Source organism: Ascaphus truei, chromosome 11 (genome assembly GCF_040206685.1).
Source record: "Ascaphus truei isolate aAscTru1 chromosome 11, aAscTru1.hap1, whole genome shotgun sequence".
NCBI classification, from domain to species: domain Eukaryota; kingdom Metazoa; phylum Chordata; class Amphibia; order Anura; family Ascaphidae; genus Ascaphus; species Ascaphus truei.
In genome coordinates, this window is record NC_134493.1 from 25264832 (window position 1) to 25288676 (window position 23845).

The window sequence follows — 23845 nt, forward strand, 5'->3', positions numbered from 1 at the left end:
TGTGGGAAGAGGAAGGGTGGGTGGGGGTGTGTGGGAAGAGGAAGTGTGTGGGAAGAGGAAGGGTGGGTGGGGGTGTGTGGGAAGAGGAAGGGTGGGTGGGTGGGGGTGTGTGGGAAGAGGAAGGGTGGGTGGGTGGGGGTGTGTGGGAAGAGGAAGGGTGGGTGGGTGGGGGGTGTGTGGGAAGAGGAAGGTGGGTGGGTGGGGGTGTGTGGGAAGAGGAAGGGTGGGTGGGTGGGGGTGTGTGGGAAGAGGAAGGGTGGGTGGGTGGGGGTGTGTGGGAAGAGGAAGGGTGGGTGGGTGGGGGTGTGTGGGAAGAGGAAGGGTGGGTGGGTGGGGGTGTGTGGGAAGAGGAAGGGTGGGTGGGTGGGGGTGTGTGGGAAGAGGAAGGGTGGGTGGGTGGGGGTGTGTGGGAAGAGGAAGGGTGGGTGGGTGGGGGTGTGTGGGAAGAGGAAGGGTGGGTGGGTGGGGGTGTGTGGGAAGAGGAAGGGTGGGTGGGTGGGGTGTGTGGGAAGAGGAAGGGTGGGTGGGTGGGGGTGTGTGGGAAGAGGAAGGGTGGGTGGGTGGGGGTGTGTGGGAAGAGGAAGGGTGGGTGGGTGGGGGTGTGTGGGAAGAGGAAGGGTGGGTGGGTGGGGGTGTGTGGGAAGAGGAAGGGTGGGTGGGTGGGGGTGTGTGGGAAGGGTGGGTGGGTGGGGGTGTGTGGGAAGGGTGGGTGGGTGGGGGTGTGTGGGAAGAGGAAGGGTGGGTGGGTGGGGGTGTGTGGGAAGAGGAAGGGTGGGTGGGTGGGGGTGTGTGGGAAGAGGAAGGGTGGGTGGGTGGGGGTGTGTGGGAAGAGGAAGGGTGGGTGGGTGGGGGTGTGTGGGAAGAGGAAGGGTGGGTGGGTGGGGGTGTGTGGGAAGAGGAAGGGTGGGTGGGTGGGGGTGTGTGGGAAGAGGAAGGGTGGGTGGGTGGGGGTGTGTGGGAAGAGGAAGGGTGGGTGGGTGGGGGTGTGTGGGAAGAGGAAGGGTGGGTGGGTGGGGGTGTGTGGGAAGAGGAAGGGTGGGTGGGTGGGGGTGTGTGGGAAGAGGAAGGGTGGGTGGGTGGGGTTGTGGAAGAGGAAGGGTGGGTGGGGGTGTGTGGGAAGAGGAAGGGTGGGTGGGGGTGTGTGGGAAGAGGAAGGGTGGGTGGGGGTGTGTGGGAAGAGGAAGGGTGGGTGGGGTTGTGGGAAGAGGAAGGGTGGGGTTGTGGGAAGAGGAAGGGTGGGTGGGGTTGTGGGAAGAGGAAGGGTGGGGTGGGGTTGTGGGAAGAGGAAGGGTGTGGGTGGGGTGTGTAGGAAGAGGAAGGGTGGGTGGGTGGGGTGTGTAGGAAGAGGAAGGGTGGGTGGGTGGGGTGTGTAGGAAGAGGAAGGGTGGGTGGGTGGGGTGTGTGGGAAGAGGAAGGGTGGGGTGTGTGGGAAGAGGAAGGGTGGGTGGGTGGGGTGTGTGGGAAGAGGAAGGGTGGGTGGATGGGGTGTGTGGGAAGAGGAAGGGTGGGTGGGTGGGGTTGTGGGAAGAGGAAGGGTGGGTGGGGGTGTGTGGGAAGAGGAAGGGTGGGTGGGGGTGTGTGGGAAGAGGAAGGGTGGGTGGGGGTGTGTGGGAAGAGGAAGGGTGGGTGGGGTTGTGGGAAGAGGAAGGGTGGGGTTGTGGAAGAGGAAGGGTGGGTGGGGTTGTGGGAAGAGGAAGGGTGGGTGGGGTTGTGGGAAGAGGAAGGGTGGGTGGGGTGTGTAGGAAGAGGAAGGGTGGGTGGGTGGGGTGTGTAGGAAGAGGAAGGGTGGGTGGGTGGGGTGTGTAGGAAGAGGAAGGGTGGGTGGGTGGGGTGTGTGGGAAGAGGAAGGGTGGGGTGTGTGGGAAGAGGAAGGGTGGGTGGGTGGGGTGTGTGGGAAGAGGAAGGGTGGGTGGATGGGGTGTGTGGGAAGAGGAAGGGTGGGGTGGGTGGGGTGTGTGGGAAGAGGAAGGGTGGGTGGGTGGGGTGTGTGGGAAGAGGAAGGGTGGGTGGGTGGGGGTGTGTGGGAAGAGGAAGGGTGGGTGGGGGTGTGTGGGAAGAGGAAGGGTGGGTGGGTGGGGGTGTGTGGGAAGAGGAAGGGTGGGTGGGGGTGTGTGGGAAGAGGAAGGGTGGGTGGGGGTGTGTGGGAAGAGGAAGGGTGGGTGGGGGTGTGTGGGAAGAGGAAGGGTGGGTGGGGGTGTGTGGGAAGAGGAAGGGTGGGTGGGGGTGTGTGGGAAGAGGAAGGGTGGGTGGGTGGGGGTGTGTGGGAAGAGGAAGGGTGGGTGGGTGGGGGTGTGTGGGAAGAGGAAGGGTGGGTGGGTGGGGGTGTGTGGGAAGAGGAAGGGTGGGTGGGTGGGGGTGTGTGGGAAGAGGAAGGGTGGGTGGGTGGGGGTGTGTGGGAAGAGGAAGGGTGGGTGGGTGGGGGTGTGTGGGAAGAGGAAGGGTGGGTGGGTGGGGGTGTGTGGGAAGAGGAAGGGTGGGTGGGTGGGGGTGTGTGGGAAGAGGAAGGGTGGGTGGGTGGGGGTGTGTGGGAAGAGGAAGGGTGGGTGGGTGGGGGTGTGTGGGAAGAGGAAGGGTGGGTGGGTGGGGGTGTGTGGGAAGAGGAAGGGTGGGTGGGTGGGGGTGTGTGGGAAGAGGAAGGGTGGGTGGGTGGGGGTGTGTGGGAAGAGGAAGGGTGGGTGGGTGGGGGTGTGTGGGAAGAGGAAGGGTGGGTGGGTGGGGGTGTGTGGGAAGAGGAAGGGTGGGTGGGTGGGGGTGTGTGGGAAGAGGAAGGGTGGGTGGGTGGGGGTGTGTGGGAAGAGGAAGGGTGGGTGGGTGGGGGTGTGTGGGAAGAGGAAGGGTGGGTGGGTGGGGGTGTGTGGGAAGAGGAAGGGTGGGTGGGTGGGGGTGTGTGGGAAGAGGAAGGGTGGGTGGGTGGGGGTGTGTGGGAAGAGGAAGGGTGGGTGGGTGGGGGTGTGTGGGAAGAGGAAGGGTGGGTGGGTGGGGGTGTGTGGGAAGAGGAAGGGTGGGTGGGTGGGGGTGTGTGGGAAGAGGAAGGGTGGGTGGGTGGGGGTGTGTGGGAAGAGGAAGGGTGGGTGGGTGGGGGTGTGTGGGAAGAGGAAGGGTGGGTGGGTGGGGGTGTGTGGGAAGAGGAAGGGTGGGTGGGTGGGGGTGTGTGGGAAGAGGAAGGGTGGGTGGGTGGGGGTGTGTGGGAAGAGGAAGGGTGGGTGGGTGGGGGTGTGTGGGAAGAGGAAGGGTGGGTGGGTGGGGGTGTGTGGGAAGAGGAAGGGTGGGTGGGTGGGGGTGTGTGGGAAGAGGAAGGGTGGGTGGGTGGGGGTGTGTGGGAAGAGGAAGGGTGGGTGGGTGGGGGTGTGTGGGAAGAGGAAGGGTGGGTGGGTGGGGGTGTGTGGGAAGAGGAAGGGTGGGTGGGTGGGGTTGTGGAAGAGGAAGGGTGGGTGGGGGTGTGTGGGAAGAGGAAGGGTGGGTGGGGGTGTGTGGGAAGAGGAAGGGTGGGTGGGTGGGGGTGTGTGGGAAGAGGAAGGGTGGGTGGGGGTGTGTGGGAAGAGGAAGGGTGGGTGGGTGGGGGTGGGAAGAGGAAGGGTGGGTGGGGGTGTGGGAAGAGGAAGTGTGGGTGGGTGTTGTGAAATAGCAGTAAAGAAGAGTAAATATGATGTATTTTTATTAAAAGTAGTTAAAAAGAGCATTTAATAAAGAAAAAAATGTTGGTACAAATAAAAAGAATATTTTAAAATAAAAGTTTGCGAGCGTAGAGCATCCAGAGATTGGCGTTCGGAGGGCATTGTTAGATGTCAAATGTTTGTACAAATGTTTGTTAATAAAGTTAAAAATGTTGTCAGAAAAAAAAAAAAAAAAATTATTTTGAAATGAGTTGTTGGTGAAAGTGGTGTGTGCGGAGCGCATCCAGAGATTGGCGTGCGGAGGGCATTGGAAGATTGAAATGTATGTAGTTGAAGTGTGAATAATGTTGAATGTATGAATGTAATATGTGTGGTGATGTGTGAATGAATCAAAGTTGATTAAAAATGAAAGTATGATATAGCGGCAAGGAAGAAATTATAAGAATGGATAAAAAAAAAATTAGCAAAGCGGGGGTAATGTAAATAAAAAGTATTATAGCGGCTATGAAAGAAAGAAAATAAAACAAAATATAATATAAATGGATAATAGTAAAAGAAATGTAGTGTGTCGGCCATTTTATAAATTGAATTGACACTGCGTAGGTGCACGCCATTGTAGAAATTCGGAGCGCCGTTCGGAGGTCATTGGTAGATGTAAAATGTTTGTAGAAATTTGTGTTAATAAAGTTTTACATTTTGGCAGAAAAAAAAAATGTTGAAAAAAAAAAGTTTCTGCGGAGCGCATCCAGAGATTGGCGTGCGGAGGGCATTGGAAGATTTAAATGTATGTAGTTGATGTGTGAATGATGTTGAATGTATTAATGTAATATGTGTGGCGATGTGTGAATGAAGGAAAGTTGAGTAAAAGTGAAAGTATGATATAGCGGCTATGCAAACAAATAAAGAAAGGAATAAATAATGATATAGCGGCTATGGAAAAAAAAAAATAAAGGACTAAATTATAAGAATGGATAAAAAAAATACATTAGCAAAGTGTAAAGAAAATGTATTATAGCGGCTATGAAATAAAGAGAAAATAAATGAAAAGATGGTATAAATGGATAATAGGAAAAGAAAATTAGTGTCGGCCATTTTAGACATTTAATTGACACTGCGTAGGTGCACGCCAAACGTACGGCATTGTAGTGATAGAAATTTATTGTAATTGTAAGTGAGTAGTTTGAGAAGAAATTGAAGTTGATAAAGAGTAGGCGGTGAGCGGCGTCCATGTGTTTGTAGAGGCAAATCTTTGTATTTAGTAGTTGTAAAGGCAAAAGTTTGGTAAATTAATGTAGTTGATGTGTGAATGATGTAGAATGTTAAGTGTGTCGGCCATTTTACAAATAGAATTTACACTGCGTAGGTGCACGGCATTGTAGAAAGAGAAATACATTTGAATTAGTACCAGAGTTTGTGGGGCATTAGTAAAAATGTAGAAAGAGTGCGTTGTGGGTGGCGGTTTATAGGGGTATTTGCACAGGCCGGTGTAATGTGCGCGCGAGTTAATGGACGCGTGCGGGCGGTGTAATGTGCGCGGCGGCGGGCATATATGAGGTGGGCAGAGAGCGGGCGGTGTAACGGGCGCTGTAATATGAGCGGTTCGTGGCGGAGGGAGAATGAAGGTAATGGGCGGCAGTTTAGTAAGGGTAATGGGCCGCTGTAATATGTGCGGTTTCGTTGCGGAGGGAGAGGCGCCCATATATGAGGTGGGCAGAGAGCGGGCGGTGTAAGGTCCGCTGTAATATGAGCGGGTCGTTGCGGAGGGAGAATGAAGGTAATGGGCGATTGTCGTTGCGGAGGGAGAATTGTAAATGTGTGTAATGTGTAAGATGTGTGTAAGATGTGTGTGTGTGTGCACAGGGGTGACAGTGTGTGTGTGACAGTGAGTGTGTGTACAGTGTTAAGTGACACTGAGTGTGAGGGGGTGACTGTGTGTACAGGGTTGTGTGTGAGTGTGGGGGGTTGTGTGTGAGTGTGGGGGGTGAGTGACACTGAGTGTGTGTGAGTGTGAGTGTGAGTGTGGGGGGTGAGTGACACTGAGTGTGTGTGGGGTGACAGTGTGTGTGTGACAGTGGGTGTGTGTACAGTGTTCAGTGACACTGAGTGTGAGGGGGTGACTGTGTGTACAGGGTTGTGTGTGAGTGTGGGGGGTTGTGTGAGTGTGGGGGGTGAGTGACACTGAGTGAGTGTGAGTGTGAGGGGGTGACTGTGTGTACAGGGTTGTGTGTGAGTGTGGGGGGCGAGTGAGTGTGGGGGGTGTGAGTGTGGGGGGTTGTGTGTGAGTGTGGGGGGTGAGAGTGTGGGGGGTTGTGTGTGAGTGTGGGGGGTGAGAGTGTGACATGTCAACTTACCAAGGAGTCGTCAGAGGTTCTGGCCGTGTGGTGTGACTGCAAGTGTGTGAGAGTGAAGGAGGTGATGTCACAGTGGGGCGTACCTCTTGGACCAATGAGATTCACCGGGCGTACCTCTTGGGCAATGACAGTCACGGACCAATGAGATTCACCGCAGATAGCACTAACCTCACTAACCATTCGATTTTATATATTAAGATGTATTTGACACTTTAATTATATTTCACACACTTTTTTGGTGATTTGGGTTTGCGCTTATTCTTTGTGCTACATGATAATGGTGAAAGGCGGTGTTGCAGACCTGTCTAAGACATGCAAATGAGCATACAGTAATATTTCCATTTGCTATATGCTTTACTGTGGAGGGATTTTGTCACTTGTTTTACCCACCATAACTTAGCGTGTATATGTATTATATTATATATTGGGTTTCTCTATCCTCTGGTACACAGTACCTTGAAGATGATGCTTGGCTTTTAAATTCAATGTTCACGTGGGTGTTGGGCTATTATATCTGTTCACGTACCAATAAAAGTGACTTTTTACACTCTAATAATCATTTTGTGAGGTGTGCGCCGTCCCTAGGGATTCTTGTTCTCTTCTGTGCATGCACAGGTCACCACCCTAAAATCTGTACCCTGCAAAGCACTCCCTGTATGGATCCTAGCACACAGGTGACTGTTTTGCTCAGCTTATTTTGCTGCACTGACGAAAACAGGGTTTTTAACTTTGTAGTCACTGGTGATCTGCTATGCACAATGATATGGTGAACCTCTTCGTTACTACCCAAGAGGTGAGCTCAAAATGGATTTTGCTATGAAGGGGGGAGGGGGGCTGAAATGCAGCTTCCTTTTCATAGGGTTCAAGCACCTTCATGTAGACATGGTGATTTTAAGCGTTCAGGTATCGTGTCTTGTCTGAAGGGGGGCTGGCAGAAATTGTAATGGAGAAACTTTTACTAGTAAAGTCTGACACTGTTGACTGAATTGGAGTAATATCTCAGATTTTAGTTAGACGCTTAGATATGTCAACCCTCAATTATTTTCTACATCGCGAGACTGCATTTGAGGGTCTGTATCTTCCATGGATAATGAGATTAGACTGTTATCACAAAATGGTACAGTGGATGGCGCTGTTACATTAAAGATAACTGTGGTTCTGTAGCTGTCACTGCTGGTGCCTGCACTGTCAGGCCTGTTTAAATAAAGCAGGCGTCTGTGAAAATAGTTCCCTCGCAGTTTGTTACCGGGTTTAAATCTCCCTCTATTGGAAACACAATGGCTGCATAATCTCGAGCCTATAGGAAGCTGCAACATCACCGGTTGCGGTTTCCTTTTGGATGACCATTTAAATGCCCTTTTAAAAACCTCCAAGTAATACCAATAACTCCACTGTTGAGTATCTTGGGAACACTGGGAAACCCTCAGAGTTAAAAGTAGTGCAGTTACACTCAAGAAGACACCCCCCCCCCCCCCCTCTGTGTCAATCGTGTGTGTGTATAAATAAATAAATATAAATATGGGGGGGAGGTTTGGGGAGAAGGGTGCTGGGGGGGGGGATGGGGATGGTTGAAGCTTTAGTATATCGACTAGAAATTCTAGCCTCACGCTTCTAATTTGATGGAGCTGGCATTTTAATATGATTCAACTTTTCTTAATCTAAAAGTTCAATAGAAACGTGTACGTGTTGCAGGAAGCGGAGGAGCTTTCATACTGTCTTACTGTGGCCCTGACAGCCATCGCAATGTGCTTTTGTTCCTAACGCGTCCTCGCCCTGTATAATGGTAATTTCCGCAGGTACTATAAAGGATGGTGCATTCTGATAAGGGCACGGACTGCTCTAAAGCAGAGGCGGCCGACTCTAGTGCTCAAGGGCCACCAACGGGTCTGGTTTTGAGGATATCCCTGCTTCAGCACAATTGGCTCAGCCAACAACTGAGCCACTGATTGAGCCACTTGTGCTGAAGCATGGATATCCTTAAAACCGAACCTGTTGGTGGCCATTGAGCACCAGAGTAGGCCACTCCCGCTCTAAAGTGCTGCATTTCATTGCAGTGACAAATAGACGCCAGTTTCATGTAGAATAATCTATAATATATAATCTGTATTAGTTTTAGAACTGAATTACTTATAATACAGTGCATGCCGCCATTTCATTAAAATATATATGAAATATGTTGTTATTTTATGAAGCATGGTTGTAATTTTAAGACGTTTCTTGTTGTGCTCTGTGTAGATTTTAACCCTCACTAGATCTGCATTAGCTGGAGATCCCGCTTGTGTTTAGGACTGATTGCTTTTGTAGTAACTGAGCAGAGAATGCAGCAACTATTTTAACCGTTGTTGGGATCATGACTGAGGTTACGACGTGACGCCTGCGCGTGAACACTTTGCGAAATAATACAATCTTCTTCCTTCCGCTAAGTCTGTTATTTATCTCTAATCTGTCAAATATTGTAATCTAATAAAGAAAAAAGTCATACTTTAAAAATATATTTTAGCCCTCTAGAATTTGTAGGGGAATAAGTGGTGGGTTACATTTAATTAAATGTAAAAGCGCCACCTATCATTACTGCAGAGTATAGCGGCCAACACTAATTTATTTATTTATTTATAAAATATTTTACCAGGAAGTAATACATTGAGAGTTACCTCTCGTTTTCAAGTATGTCCTGGGCACAGAGTAAAACAAATACATGGTTACAAGCACAGTTACATAAATGAACAGGGTATACATTATATACAAGACATTGCGTGCACAGTTAAAGAAAATATATATTATGAGCGTATGAAACAGTTACAGACAGTTTCCGGTCGCACGCGCCAGTCAGTTGCGATCACCCCACAAAACATAAATTATTGGCAGGCGTTTGGACGTAGCTCCTCGCGCCCACGCCGGCAGGCAATATAACTTCATGTATCTGTAAAGTAAAAATTAACAGGCAAAGTAGAGCTGCCGTGTTGTATGTACAATGTACAGTATTTGTAGGTACTAGTACATCCTGCATTGTTCTTTTCATGGTGCTCTCTTGCTTCTTATTTAAACCACTTAGTTTGTCAAACTAAATATTTTGGTTAATAGCGCAGCATTCTCTCTCTCCCCCTCCCCCCACGGAGACGCTTTAGGGGGTATGCTACATTTCTAATCTTACTTGACATCTCCCTATGCCTTAACTTGTTCATTTTTAGGTTTGGGAATCAAGCATGAGCTGATTTTTCAATCCTTTTTGATGCATAATAATGGTGTAAAATCTAGGTCAACAGAATAAAAAGTAACACGTGCTCAAACTAAGGATTGTATAAAAGTGTCATTGTTTTTATCTTCGCATCGCTCTGTTTTTCCGTTTTGTGACGCTTTGACTTGCACAGTTATTTCTCATGTTTGCATTAGTTCTCTAACCCTCAGAAGGATGTCTTACTATGCCAGTTCTGAATCCTTTTAACTATTTTTTTTTTTTTTTTTACCCTTCATCGCTGATTCACGTGTGCCTTAATGCAGTGTCATGTAAGTTTATTGATTAATTTAATTTAGTTTTATCTATGCATTTGTCTTGTAAATTAGTAAGCCTATGTGGATATGTTGTAGCCTGTAAGTTCAGTTTAAATATGTAAAAAAAAAAACAATGTTCTACCTTTTCTATTGGCTGAATTGAAGTTTTTGATCATTTTGGGATCATCTATTCTTCATTCGTCAAGTCTGGCACATACCAAACCTAATGATAGGAGAATAAACACACAGATACCCAGCAAGCTCTGATGAACCCCCAAAATTACCACATAATATATAAATGTGTGTATATGTGTCAAAAGGAGTGCTACTGGGCGTGGCTAAATATATACAACAACAAACAAAGAAGCTCAGAGCTACATCCAATATGACAAAAATACACAGTGAAATACCTATACAGCTCAACCCCGTTATAACGCGATCCGTTACAACGCGAATTCGCTGATAACGCGATGCAAGCGTGGCTCCCAATTTTCGTATTTATGAATACTTTACAACACGATTATTGGCGTCTCTTAAATACTTTATTGTACAATGCATACAATTGTACATTATTTCTAACGCGATCCGCTTATAACGCAATGTGATTCTTTGGACCCCAAACACAGCGTTATAAAGGGGTTGAGCTGTATATCTCTTGAAAAAGGGTAATTTAGTTAAACCCTTTGGCCAAAGCATTTTAAGCCTGCGAGCCACATCAAGGTTGTGACAGGTCCAATGTGATAATGTTCCCTCTAACTATAGTGGTAACTAAGAATTTTAATCAGTTAGTGTGAGGACCTGTGATATTTGGTCAAGTCTTGATGTGGCTCGCAGGCTTAAAATGCTTTGGCCAAAGGGTCTAACTAAATGACCCTTTTTCAATAGATGCATATATAGATATTTCACTGTGTATTTTTGTCATATTGGATGTAGCTCTGGGCTTTTTTGTTTTTTTACTGATGATAGGAGAAGGCTGCCACAGGGAGAAGTAATATTTTGACCTGCCAAAGGAAGTCACACGTTGTCCTGCGACTTGGATATCAACTATTGACTTGCCGAAGGCGAGGTCAACCGCTTACCTGGGGAAAAGAGAAAGTTATCCAGGCACTTTCTTTTTAATCTGAAGTAGGAGGGGTGGTTGACTCCCAAAAGTCATAAAAATACATCTTATTTAGTCCAAATAAAGGATACTGTATCTTGAGCAAGAGTATTTTGAGGATTCATCTTTTCTCTTGCGTCTCTATGACCGTGCATTACGATATGGTAGTGGACCACTCCCAGTTGGAGGTAGGACACAATCAGCTGATTGAACACCACCACATAAAGGGGACTGCTTTCTCTTATTTTAGAACTTGTTTTGTGTGCTGTCAGCAGGAGGACACACACTGTTTTCACTTGTCATTTCAGAGGGATGGGAGGGATTAGGGAAGGTACACCACCCCAGTCATCCCATTCTGTTACTGCCACTCAACAGAAGACTGACGGGAACGGATGTTTTTTCCCTGCCCACTCTCCCCTGTTACTGGTATCCTCACATGTTTTTTCCCTGCCCACTTTCACCTGTTACTGGTATCCTCACATGTTTTTTCCCTGCCCACTCTCCCCTGTTATTGGTATCCTCACATGTTTTTTCCCTGCCCACTCTCCCCTGTTACTGGTATCCTCACATGTTTTTTCCCTGCCCACTCTCCCCTGTTACTGGTATCCTCACATGTTTTTTCCCTGCCCACTCTCCCCTGTTACTGGTATCCTCACATGTTTTTTCCCTGCCCACTCTCCCCTGTTACTGGTATCCTCACATGTTTTTTCCCTGCCCACTCTCCCCTGTTACTGGTATCCTCCCATGTTTTTTCCCTGCCCACTCTCCCCTGATACTGGTATCCTCACATGTTTTTTCCCTGCCCACTCTCCCCTGTTACTGGTATCCTCACATGTTTTTCCCTGCCCACTCTCCCCTGTTACTGGTATCCTCACATGTTTTTCCGTCATGGTAAGAGTTGGATGTGTGGCAGCGGCTGGGATTCCGGTGAGGTACTGTACAATAGATAGAGATGACAACGTCCCATTGAGCATGATTGTGGCCGTGCACCGAAATTAGAGGGGGAGTGAGACCAGCCTCCTATAGTTTAGTCGTAATTGGGGGGACGTTTTTACTTCAGAGGGGTGTAAATTTTCCCCTCCCACCAAGCAAGGTGGTGATTGGCTGTACATCACTTCCATTGGGGAAGATTTTTTTTTTTTTTTTTTAATTATACAGCTCAACCCCGTTATAGTGCGATCCGCTTATAACGCAGTCTGAGTGGGGCTCCTGTTCTCCCCCCCCCCACGATCCCCCCTTAGCACAAAACAAACAGCAGTGACTGCCTCTCCTACCTGGGCTAGTGCTGCCCGCGGTGAGCGGGCCTCCCCCCTCCCTCCTCTGCGACTCTCCTCTGGTATCCCCCCTATCCTTCTCTGCTTCAGCGTGTGCAGCAACATTCAGAGCGCATCGTTGTGGACTGTCCCGCCCCCTGACCTCTCCCCGGGGCGTGATTGAGCCGTGAACTCTGTGATGTCAGGAGTGAGGGAGAGCGCCAAGCTGAGAGCTGGAGGATGCAGGGTACAGTTCTTGGTGGACGCAGAACCCCGGATTGCGGACATTTTCCCCGCAATCCAGTTATAACGCGGTCGCATCGGGTGGACCCCGAACACTGCGTTATAACTGGGTTCAGCTGTATTTTTTTTTTTTTAACTAGCGATGGAGATTGATCCCTGGCTTATTGGCGTAACCCATAGTTAAGTACACAGCCACGATGCACACTGCCCCCAGCTGGCTCCTCTGTGATATGCCCAGGATGTGCAGAATGTGATTCTCTGATAACCATGGCCCCCAGCCAATAACATTTGACTTGAGGTAGGGACTTAAAGGGGAGTCTTTTACTGCCCCTGGCAGAGCACATTGGCCTAGCTGCCGAGACCAGATGAGAATTCGGGCTGATTCAGGACTACCCTGTGAACCAGATTCTGAGGTGAGCGACTCAGCTGAGCTAGCTGAAGAGGTCACCTATGAACCCTTTTGGAGTGAGGAGCAGAGCTGACCCCGCCCAATCTAAGGGAGGCGTGAGTAGCAACAGAAGGAATCCTCACCACAAGTAAAGGATATCGAAGTTTTTCTGAAGAGACAGGCCTGCTACAGTTATCACACTGATCATAAAGTGCTCCAACATTGTTCTGCCACCCAAACACGGGCCCCTCAGGGTCGTGGGAACTTGGGATAGACCATAGCACAGAACTGCGCAGTGACTTGTACTGTATTGTGTTTGTATATGATCCTCCCCTAGAGGATCACACCCAAAATGATACCTATGTTTAAGGGTTTATTAAATACATTCTTGTTCAAAGCCCTGTGTTATGTCCTATTGTCTGACCATCAGCCACGCGCCCAGCAAGTGGTCATAACAGGGAATGGTACTTGGGACCCCTGCCTTAGCACAAAGAAGTTGGTTTAATGGTAAAAACAAGGGGTTTAGGTAGGACAGCGTCTTCCCTTTTACGTGTGTGTGGATTTTTTTTTTTTTTTAAATATACTGTATATTTAGGCGCCTTGAATGCCTATAAAATTCCCCTCCAAATTCACCCCATGCGTATTTGTCTGCATGTAGCTTCCATCCACTGGAGAAATAAACTGTGTTCTTGCAATCCTGTCTGAGGCAGAGCTGTCAATCTCCACTCTCCTGAGTTGATCCCTGTAATGCATTGAGTAGTAGCTACCATTGGCCAGCTAGCAAACAGTCAAGTTGTGGTATGGTCATCCCAGTTTAAGTAATACAACTCCTGTGAGATGCAGTGGCTCTCCTTGAAGCAGCCGTTACATAAAAAAAGGAGAGTGAGCGAGCTCTGAGCTTTATCATGTGATCCACCTTTTATTTGTGATTTACAAAGATAAAATAGTGAGTAGAACCGTTCTTTTTCGTCCTTAAGTTTCCATCTAAACCAAGAAATAATAGTTCCTTAATTCTGCTCAAATCCAAAAATTCATTTGGAAGTTCCAAACGGTTTATGTGGCAAGACCACTAAAAATGTATATTCAAAGAACTAAAGTATGAAAGTCCAGAAGCTTGTTTGTTCTCCTTTCTGAACCTAATTGTGGGGGTGGGGGAGGGATTCGGCATTCCAACCCAGCAGAAGTTGATTAGGACAACGATCCAGGAATGTTATCTGAGTAAGAATGAAGACATTCCAATATCGATTAGGGCCCACTCTACATGGGCAATGAGGGCATCATAGACATTTGAAAGAGCAAGCCACATCTTAACAGTTATGAAAGGCGGTCACCCTACACACACTTATTAACACTACAAATTGGATGTATTGTCTTTAGAGTAAGCCAGCTTCAGGAGGAAAGTCATTCAGGCAGTTCTGCAATAATCTTCTTCACCTCTCCTTGTCTTGGGACTGCTTTGGGATGCCCTTAATGTGATGGATGCACTGTCATGGAGACCTAAGAAAAAGGAGAATTTTTTTTGTCTTTCTTGTAGCTTCTCCATGACCGTGCATAATTGGTTACGGTCTGTGGGTCTCTGTCTTTTTGTTTCTCTCCTATACTTTTATATTGCAAAGGCTTGCTTACACGTACAATTGAAGGAATACGAGAGAGGTGTCACCATTATACTGTCCTGTCCAGTCAGCTGATTGTGTCCTACCTCCAGCTGAGAGCGTCCTATTACCCAATGGCGATGTACTGTCATGGAGAGGCTATGACAAAATAATTTATCGGGAAGAACAGCTTTCTCTCTTTTCTGGGAAGTAAATTGGAGGAGAACTGTAGGGGGTGGCAGACCATGAGCTGTGGGAAAATGATTGGGGTTTAAGATTTTGTTGTATATGAAGTGCCCATATTCATACATTAAGATAAAACAGCCGCCCCTTATTTCTGCAATTAAGTTAGGTTTATTGGGATACAGGTAGTAGAGCTTGAAAACGAGGTACAATAGATTACAAAACAGCCTGCACACACTCCTAGGAGAAGATGGTTTATGATCCAGTTATTCAGTTTGTCAACCACAGTATAGCTGGGTTAAATGATGCACCCATTAGAGATTGCACATTTATCTCCGCTTAAGACCTATCAGTGTATAAATTCATCTTTCTGTGTCTTACACCTTTTCTTAGTTACTCCTTTCCAAATTACAACTGTGCACATAGAAGTCTTATGTCTATGAGCAGCAAGTAGTTGTATACTGTACTAGACAAATAATTCTTCCTTCTGTCCCTCTTTTCCTATTTCAGTAGATTTGTTTTGGTCCATGGAAGTAATATAGTTTACATAGTAAATGGGGATGGAAAATAGCCCATATGTCAAACAAGCTCAACCCATGTTCATTTTAGTCGCATGAGATACTCATCCCTATATTTCTATTTACGTTGATCCAAAGAAAAGCAAACAAAAACCTCCAGTGAGACAGCATTGGATAATATTTCATGAGGGGTAAAATACATGTCTTCCTTACACTGTAAATGACTTGTGGCAGTAAATTGGTAACACAAATCCCTGTTAATAGAAATGATTTAGTGTATATACATGCACATGTGTACTGGATTGTAATATGTGCATGTTTGGTGCCAGAAAGGTTGAATTGCAAGATCCCCATTACCTGGTTAATATTGTTAAACTTTCCCAAAATGCACACACGCTGCCTCGTCTCAATGATGTGACCGTAACATTTTAATTGGAGGAAGCCAATAAAATGAAGAGATATTGGTAGACATTTACGGGTAAGCCGTAAACATTAAACATGCTGCTGACCTTACAAATGCACACAAATGCACATCCCATTAGTTTAATGGAATTGGTGAAATAAACCCCGTGGAACTCTGTGCTTTTGCATGGTTTGTAAAGATAGTTTTCCTTTGTAAAGTGCTGGATTTCTGTTTGTGTTGTCACGTTTTTGATTTGCTAACGCCTTTCCTTTGTTTTCTTAGTGGACAACCAACCTATGTTGCACTATATTAGAGATAAAACCGCTGTCCCCTATTTCTCCAACCTGGTTTGGTTCATTGGGATCCACGTGATCGAGCTTGATAAGTGTGTGGAGACTGATGAAGAGTAAGTACTGTTAAATTACTTTATCACATCTGATTTCACTACACATATAGTATATGATCTAAAACTGTATACAATTGTTAGAATACTACATATTCTGTGCTGTGCATAGGCATAGATTCGGGCCCATGGACCTTAGTCTAGTGTTTGGTACCTGAAGCACAGGGCAATAGAGGTAAAAGTAAAGGCAGAAAATACTGTCTCTTCTTTCAGTTCCATGTCTCATCTCCATGGTCCAAGGTCACAAAGACATGGTATTCAAACCGCGCTCACCTCTATGCCTCTCAACAAATGTTTCTGGTGTTGCATATCTTACTGTTCTTTCATAATACATTTCTACGTCTTTACAGTAACATCTGTATGTTCCATGATCAGTGTATTATACAGTGATATTTTTATATAACCTAATTCAACATACATACCCCGGTTTAAGGACACTCACTTTAAGTACACTCGCGAGTAAGGACACATCGCCCAATAGGCAAATGGCAGCTTGCGCATGCGCCTGTCAGCACGTCCTGAACAATAATACCAGCATCGAAGCTGTGCTCAAGCGGGGAGATTATAGAGCCTGTTACACATGCGTTATTTACATCAATTCTGCATCTATATGATGATTGCAGTACAGTACATGCCTCAATAAGTGGAAAAAAGGTAGTGCTTCACTTTAAATACATTTTCGCTTTACATACATGCTCGGTCCCATTGCGTACGTTAATGCGGGGTATGCCTGTACATCTAATCCTCATGTCGAGCCACTGTTGGATGAGGACCTCCCTAAATATCTTGCTGGTATTGTGGTTGTATGGAAAATAGCTGAAGCGCTCAAATGCAGGTATATCTCAAAATGATAATAAGCCAGACCACTGTACCAGGGTACTAACAATTGATATAGTACCTATTGTGTCATATAATGGGTACTATCCTCCTGAAGACAGGTGGTGTGTGGTGCAACCCACTCACCATCAGTCTCATTGGCAGGTTCCCCTGAAAAATATGCAAATACTCACATCCTGGTAGGGCAGGCAGGCAGGCTGTGCAGCTACTCAATGCAATACAGGGAAAAGGGAGACCAAAAAGCGCACCAGCACAAACGGAGCAGGAAGAAACCAGGACAAAAAAATGATTAAAAGGGCGTTCGAAATGTATTGGATGGGTCTTTTGCCACATTAAAGTGCCCTTTTAATCATTTTTTTGTCCTGGTTTCTTCCTGCTCCGTTTGTGCTGGTGCGCTTTTTGGTCTCCCTTTTTCCTGGTATTGTGGTTGCAAGCTTCTCTGTTTCCATATTGCTCCCACACATTTTCTGATTTCATTGTCCCATCTTACTTTTGGTCGTCACCTTGGTCTTTTGATATCCTTGGAATCCAGTAGAGTAGCATACTTTTCCAGAAATGGCCTTTTTCTAAATTTATTTATATATATTTTTTGCTATACATCCTGCCCTCTGCTATTTAAATTTATTCACCCGTGTAAAAAGATGTGACAGACCTTTGTGACAGACCCATACATTCTTTTTCCTGTCTCTTCAGGTAATACCCTGCCTACAACTCTGTACTGTACAGTATTTGTCTGAAGCTAGTGAATTATCTATGCATTTAGGGCCCAAGTTTCCTAGCCGGATGTGAACACTTGCAGGATATACTCTACTAGTAAAACACTTTCCTTTTGAGCCACAGCAAAAGGCTCCCTTTCAATATTGTCTTGTTTCCTCCAAATGAGATCCATCCCATCTCCATTCTCCTGTTTTATTTCATTCAAAAGGTTTCCATCCGTTTGATACTTATTGGCCATGGTAGACTTTGTTTTCTATTCCATTTATTTCTATCTTTGTAGAGTTGGCACATTTTTTTTTCAACATCACTTTTGTCTTGCTGAGCTTCATATAGAGGCCCATCATCTTACTTGTGGGGGGGGGGGGGGGGGGCGGGGGGGCACATATTAATGTCTAATGTATTATTCTAAGAAATAACTTTTACATAGCAATGTCTGTATTTCCTACACTTCATCAAACTCGTATATATTTTAGACTTCAGAATTTGTATTGCTATAAAAATTTCTGGCTCTGAGTTTTAACACCAGTTAAATTATTTAGTGAGCAATTAACATTTCACTGGGAGATACTGCTTAGAATTACAGTATTTGTACCCACAGTTAACCATATTTAATAGCAGTACTTTTTGAGGTCGTATGCCAATTCATAACACTATTCTTGCCCAGTCCTATTTACTTACAGTGAATTTCACCATATAACCATAAATAGGCATAAAAGCTGAATGCTTTTTATAATTGATGCATCTGGAAAAATGCAGGCTAATAAGGTTCTCTAATAGATGGGCCATTAATACCGTAGTCTGTACATAGGCTGCTGAATTTTTGCAGCAGTGTTGAGCTATAATAATTTATCAATGAATATCTTTGTTTATCTTTCGTGTCAAATGCCCTCTGCATGCAGGGAGCTTTCAATTTTGTTTTATTTGCAGTCAGTTTTAAATCACCCCCCCCCCCCCCCCATCGTGTTGATTTTGTACTTTATAAACAAGTACTTAATCCTGATGCCTTTAAACGCTTACATTCTGAATGACCGTATGACTGCCTCTTAATTGGATTGCATGAATTATTCACAGCTTCTCCAGGGTCACTGGCCTCTGTCGGAGCCTTCTAATGCACTAATTGAAACTTTGCTTGTTGTGCTTGAGTGATTGGAGTGGTAGCGTAATCCATATTCTGAAACAATCCATTAAAGTGAATGTAATTTGGTTAAATTAATAGGCGATGCGGTCGAGTGGGAAAGGATAGTGCGAAAGGATGTGAAACCGCTTCTGGTGTGTTTGATATCATAGAGTAAGTGGAAAATGTCCTGGGACTTAAAGGTGCAATCTCACATAGCCGGACATAAAAACAACAGTTTGTAAATAATTTACGGTAACAATCTAATTGGCTGCCTTAAACGATTCTAACGATGCTAAAGGCAAACATTTAACGGCTTTTGTTACTTTTGCTATTAATTACAAATTGCAATCCTTAAGGGACTTTTAATGGGGGAGTGTTTTTTTTTGTTGTCACTCTAGTACAGGCGGTCCTCAGTTATCCGACAGAATCCGTTCCGCAAACTGCCGGCAGGTAGTAAAAAGTCAGAATGCCAATCCCATGTTAATGAACGTCGGATAATGCGTCCCGGTGTCGGATAATGCGTCCCGGTGTCGGATAATGCGTCCCGGTGTCGGATAATGCGCCCCCGGTGTCGGATAATGCGCCCCCGGTGTCGAATAATGCGCCCCCGGTGTCGGATAATGCACCCCGGTGTCGGATAATGCGTCCCCGTGTCGGATAATGCGTCCCAGTGTCGGATAATGCGTCCCGGTGTCGGATAATGCGTCCCGGTGTCGGATAATGCGTCCCGGTGTTGGGACGCGTCCCGGTGTTGAATAATGCGCCCCCGGTGTCGGATAATGCGTCCCAGTGTCGGATAATGCGTCCCGGTGTCGGATAATGCGTCCCGGTGTCGGATAATGCGTCCCGGTGTCGGATAATGCGTCCCGTTGTCGGATAATGCGTCCCGGTGTCGGATAATGCGTCCCGGTGTCGGATAATGCATCCCGGTGTCGGATAATGCGTCCCGGTGTCGGATAATGCGCCCCCGGTGTCGGATAATGCGTCCCGGTGTCGGATAATGCGTCCCGGTGTCGGATAATGCGTCCCGGTGTCGGATAATGCGTCCCGGTGTCGGATAATGCGTCCCGGTGTCGGATAATGCGTCCCGGGTGTCGGATAATGCGTCCCGGTGTCGGATAATGCGTCCCGGTGTCGGATAATGCGTCCCGGGTATGGGAGGCGTTGTGTGGGTTAGGCAGTGACTGGGTGGGAAGCAGGCAGTGACTGGGTGGGTGCGTGACGGTGGGTGAGAGGCCGTGACTGGGTGGTTGGGTGAGAGGCCGTGACTGGGTGGTTGGGTGAGAGGCCGTGACTGGGTGGTTGGGTGAGAGGCCGTGACTGGGTGGTTGGGTGAGAGGCAGTGACTGGGTGGGTGAGAGGCCGTGACTGGGTGGGTGGTGAGAGGCCGTGACTGGGTGGTTGGGTGAGAGGCCGTGACTGGGTGGTTGGGTGAGAGGCCGTGACTGGATGGTTGGGTGAGAGGCCGTGACTGGGTGGTTGGGTGAGAGGCAGTGACTGGGTGGTTGGGTGAGAGGCAGTGACTGGGTGGTTGGGTGAGAGGCACTGACTGGGTGGTTGGGTGAGAGGCAGTGACTGGGTGGTTGGGTGAGAGGCAGTGACTGGGTGGTTGGGTGAGAGGCAGTGACTGGGTGGGTGATCAGAGGAGCGGCGGTGTGAGAGGCAGGGCGGGGAGCTTGTTGAGAGGAGCGGCGGTGTGTGGGGCGGCTTGATGAGCGGTGGTGTGTGAGGGGTGGGGAGGGCTTGAGCAGAGGAGTGGCGGTGTGAGTCGGGGGGGCTTGATGAGAGGAGCGGCGGTGTGTGAGGCGGGGGGGCCTTGAGCAGAGGAGCGGCGGTGGGGGAGGGGGCTTGAGCAGAGGAGCGGTGCTGTGTGAGGGGTGGGGGGGGCTTGAGCAGAGGAGCGGCGGTTGTGGAGGGTGTGAGGCGGCGGGGCTTTTGAGGTGAGGAGCGGCTCGGATGAGGAGACATCTCTGAGGAGGGTAAATTATCGGGCTGCACGGCGTGTCTCTCTCGGTCAGAGGGGCACTCGGTGTGAGGAGGCTGAGCGTGTGAGGGCGTGCTTAGCACTGTTTGTGACGTTACCCCACCCCGCAGGCCAATCGGAAACAACCCACAGACAGACAATTTTTCAGTTTTGATATAGATATAGATATTTCTCAAATAAAAAGATCACTTGTGAGCACATTCACATGTCTTAGGCCTCGGACATGGTCAATAAGACCGTGCTGAGGTGCGCTGAGGGGAAACATTATCCCTATCAGCGCGGCTTTAGACGGCGCTTCCGCAGGCGAAATGTGGAAATGCAGGCGACAGGCAAGTTTAAATTTTGCCGCTCATGCAAGCGCAGGGCCGGTCACGTGACTGCCACAAGCCAGTGGCAGCCCGTGACGTCGGCGCCGTGACGTGGTGCCCTAGCCCCACCTCCCGATCCGCCTCCAGGCCCGCCTCCCGCCCGGCTCCCACCCTGCACACAAGCGCGCTCGTTGACGCTCATGCAGGGACAAGAAAAATCTCCTGCGTGAGCAGCTGAGCATGAGCGTCAGCGCTGCCCAGCACCGCTCCCTGCACCATGTCCCAGGCCTTAGGCACGTCTGCAACCCTGTCTTTCACCGTTATCCCCAGCATACAGTGCACCCACTGCAGCAAGGGATTCTGGGAAATGACATGCAAATGAGCACACAATGTGTCACCTTTTGTCTGAAAAACCATTGTTACGTGGAGCAGCAGACTTGGGCACATGGCTTGTGCAATCAGAAGAGAAAAAACACGGTTTAGTGCATCAAATGTATTGCAGCAGAAGAAAAAAATTACATTATGAGCAATGATACTGTTGAAAAAAATACTGACTTTTTTCTTTCAGTTCCATGTCTTATCTCCATGATTCGCATAGAATATGAAGGAGAGGGACAACAGAGTGTGTATCTATAACAAATTAAAAATAAATGGTTTTTTAAGGGTTGTTCTCTTGAACTTTTTCACTTTAACGAAAGTACATTCAAGAGAATAAATAGAAACGCAGTATCTTGTTCATTGTTTCATTGTCCGTAATGCTCTCTTCCAGGCACAAGAACCGGGCAAAGCTAAGCAATTTAGTAACGGAACATCTGGATCACTTGCACTACCTGAACGATATCCTAACCATCAACTGTGAATTCTTAAACGATGTCCTCACAGACCATCTGCTAAATAGACTACTGCTCCCTCTTTATGTATATTCGTTGGTAAATCAAGAACAGGTAAGGCGAAAATACATTTCCTTTTTGCGATGTTTGAATTCCTTCCTTTGTAGTTGACCTCAATAGTATTTTATCTGTACAATGTAATGGTAATCACATAACTCGGCATTGTCAGGCATGAGGCATTCTAATTCATCCATCAAGAAAGAGATTAGCTTAACAAATCACTCTTGGTGGTTCAATGTATTGTCACTCTTTGACCGTGAGCCACAGAAGGGTGCTAAGCCTTGGCACGCCTTTATTCCCATTTCCAATGAATCGGAGCAGAGGCGTGCTAAAGCTTAGCCGATCTGGGCCTTTGTCGCCAACACATACAGTCTTCGAATTCACAGCAGAAAATCGATGTGTAGCGCAAACGATAATAAACATTGAAATGAGTAGGATCTTGCTAAGATATGGGTGCCGTAAGTTGCTGGCACATGCTATAGTCTGGTTTGTATGCCACTTTTTGGATTTGTATTTTTGTACTTTTTAAGACGTCCTTAAACCTTGACCTTTCCAAATAAAGATAAAAAGAATACCAGATGTTCGGGAGAATACTAATTGTTTTTAGTAGTAGTTGTGCTGACCACGCTATACATATAATTTTTGCAGATGCGAGCTGCTGTCCTGTAGAGCTTACAATCTGTTTTTAGTGCCTGCGGCACAGGGAGATAAAGTGACTTGCCCAAGGTCACAAGGAGCTGACACCGGGTTTAGAACCAGACTCTCCTGCTTCACACTCAGTGTCATTATCAGTCTTGACTCACTGAGCTGCTCGTTCAGCCTAGATCGAAGTATTTGAAATATTACGTATTCGTGAGGTTACAATAGAGCTCTCCCCTGGGCCCAGTGCAGTCTAAACATTACCACTGTACATTGTAACCTTAGAAGTTGGAGATTAAGATAATCATGATTTTATTAAAAAACAAATAATAATGTCACACTAAAAAACATAGGTTTTTGGGAGGATTGTTGCTTTAATACTGTGAAATAAAGGTTGTGTTCAAAATGGATCTTCAGCAGGCCTTACAGATCCCCCTCTGATAAAAATTTTGTTCCTGCAGGATCAAATCTGAATAATTATTTTGCTTAACATTTGTTTATCTGAATAAATGATATTCATAGATGTATACTGTTTTAGGTTTGCAAATGATCTATTTTTAGTGTGTGTGTGTGTGTGTTGCTCACACATCTGTTCCTGAAAACGGCCTACTCCAGAGATTTTCCATAATGGGCAAATATTGGCAACAGCTTCTTGCCAGGGATCTAATCGCAAATGGCTAATAACATCAATTATTGATCTGTTTGGCAACTGGAAGTTGAATATAGTTTAAGAGCAGACAGTTGCTCTTTTAATATAAAGTAATTCACCTGGAATCCAATGTAGGGACATTTATTTCCTTAGTGGACCTACACTTGGACTTAATAATAACAATAATAAACACGTAGCATATTTCTGTTTTCAAGTGTGCTGTGCAAACTCTCTGCTTTCTTTACTTTTGTACTTCTCAATCATTTATATATTCTAATACTGTATGTATTTCTTGCTTTAGCCAGAAGACCACCCACGAATAAGTCCTCAAGTGTCCCTGTATCTGTTGTCCCAGGTATGTACTTAAACCTTTCATTTACCACACGTGAGATAATGTTGTATTTCTATACGATGCCCATAATAAGAATGACATGTCAATGCTATACATTTATTGGTAATTCTATTATCCAGTAGCCAGAACACAAATTGAGCTAGAATGAAGGGTAAAAATATAAGCATCGGAGAAGGTCCATATCCATCAGCATTATGGCCAAACTGCAGAATATTGCACCAGCATTAAAAAAAAAAATGGAAGGCCGCTCTCTTAGATAGGACCCACAGTCCAAATGAGTAGATTAAACTTTCCAGTTCGGTGCAAAGGTTGTGCCATTTATTGATGGTGCATGCAGGAGTTGACAATTTTAGGCCTTCAAGAGTCTTTAATAAGGCACTGTAGGTGTCAAGGCCTGACTTGGTGTTAATTTAAAAAAAAAAATATATATATATATATATATATATATATATATATATGTGTGTGTGCTGTTATTATATAGTAGCTGCAATCAACTACTTGGGCATGAGTTCTGAGAGTAAAAGTTAACACATCCTCCCTAAGCCAGCTGGTCAGGAAGTGCATCGCACAACGGATTCTGATGCCAATTATAGACTATGGGGATATAGTATATAGCACGGCACCCCAAACTCAACTTGGCAAACTTGATACCCTCTACAACTCAATATGCCGCTTTGTCCTCCAATGCAACTAACACACATCACTGCGAAATGCTCAAAAATTAGATTGGTCATCACTTGAGTCTAGGCGCAAAGTTCATCTTTCCTGTCTTGCCTTCAAATACTTTCTGGGTAAGCTACCCATCCATCTGAACAA

At 46.6% G+C, this 23845-nt stretch overlaps 1 protein-coding gene across 14 annotated transcripts in view; it reads left to right on the forward strand.

The window, feature by feature from the left end:
- The window catches only part of CLEC16A (C-type lectin domain containing 16A), a 304859-nt gene that overhangs the window by 36941 nt on the left and 244073 nt on the right, over positions 1–23845 (forward strand). For 13 of the 14 annotated variants that reach the window (XR_012787369.1, XM_075565357.1, XM_075565356.1 and 10 more), the window contains exons 6-8: positions 15416–15539; positions 21269–21443; positions 22979–23032. Coding sequence is in view for 13 of the 14 variants with exons in the window: in XM_075565357.1 (XP_075421472.1) it covers positions 15416–15539; positions 21269–21443; positions 22979–23032 (353 nt within the window). In the remaining variant the exon portion in view is untranslated. Of the gene's footprint in view, positions 1–9369; positions 9470–15415; positions 15540–21268; positions 21444–22978; positions 23033–23845 lie in introns of those variants that run through there. The other variant, XM_075565361.1, reaches the window with a different exon arrangement.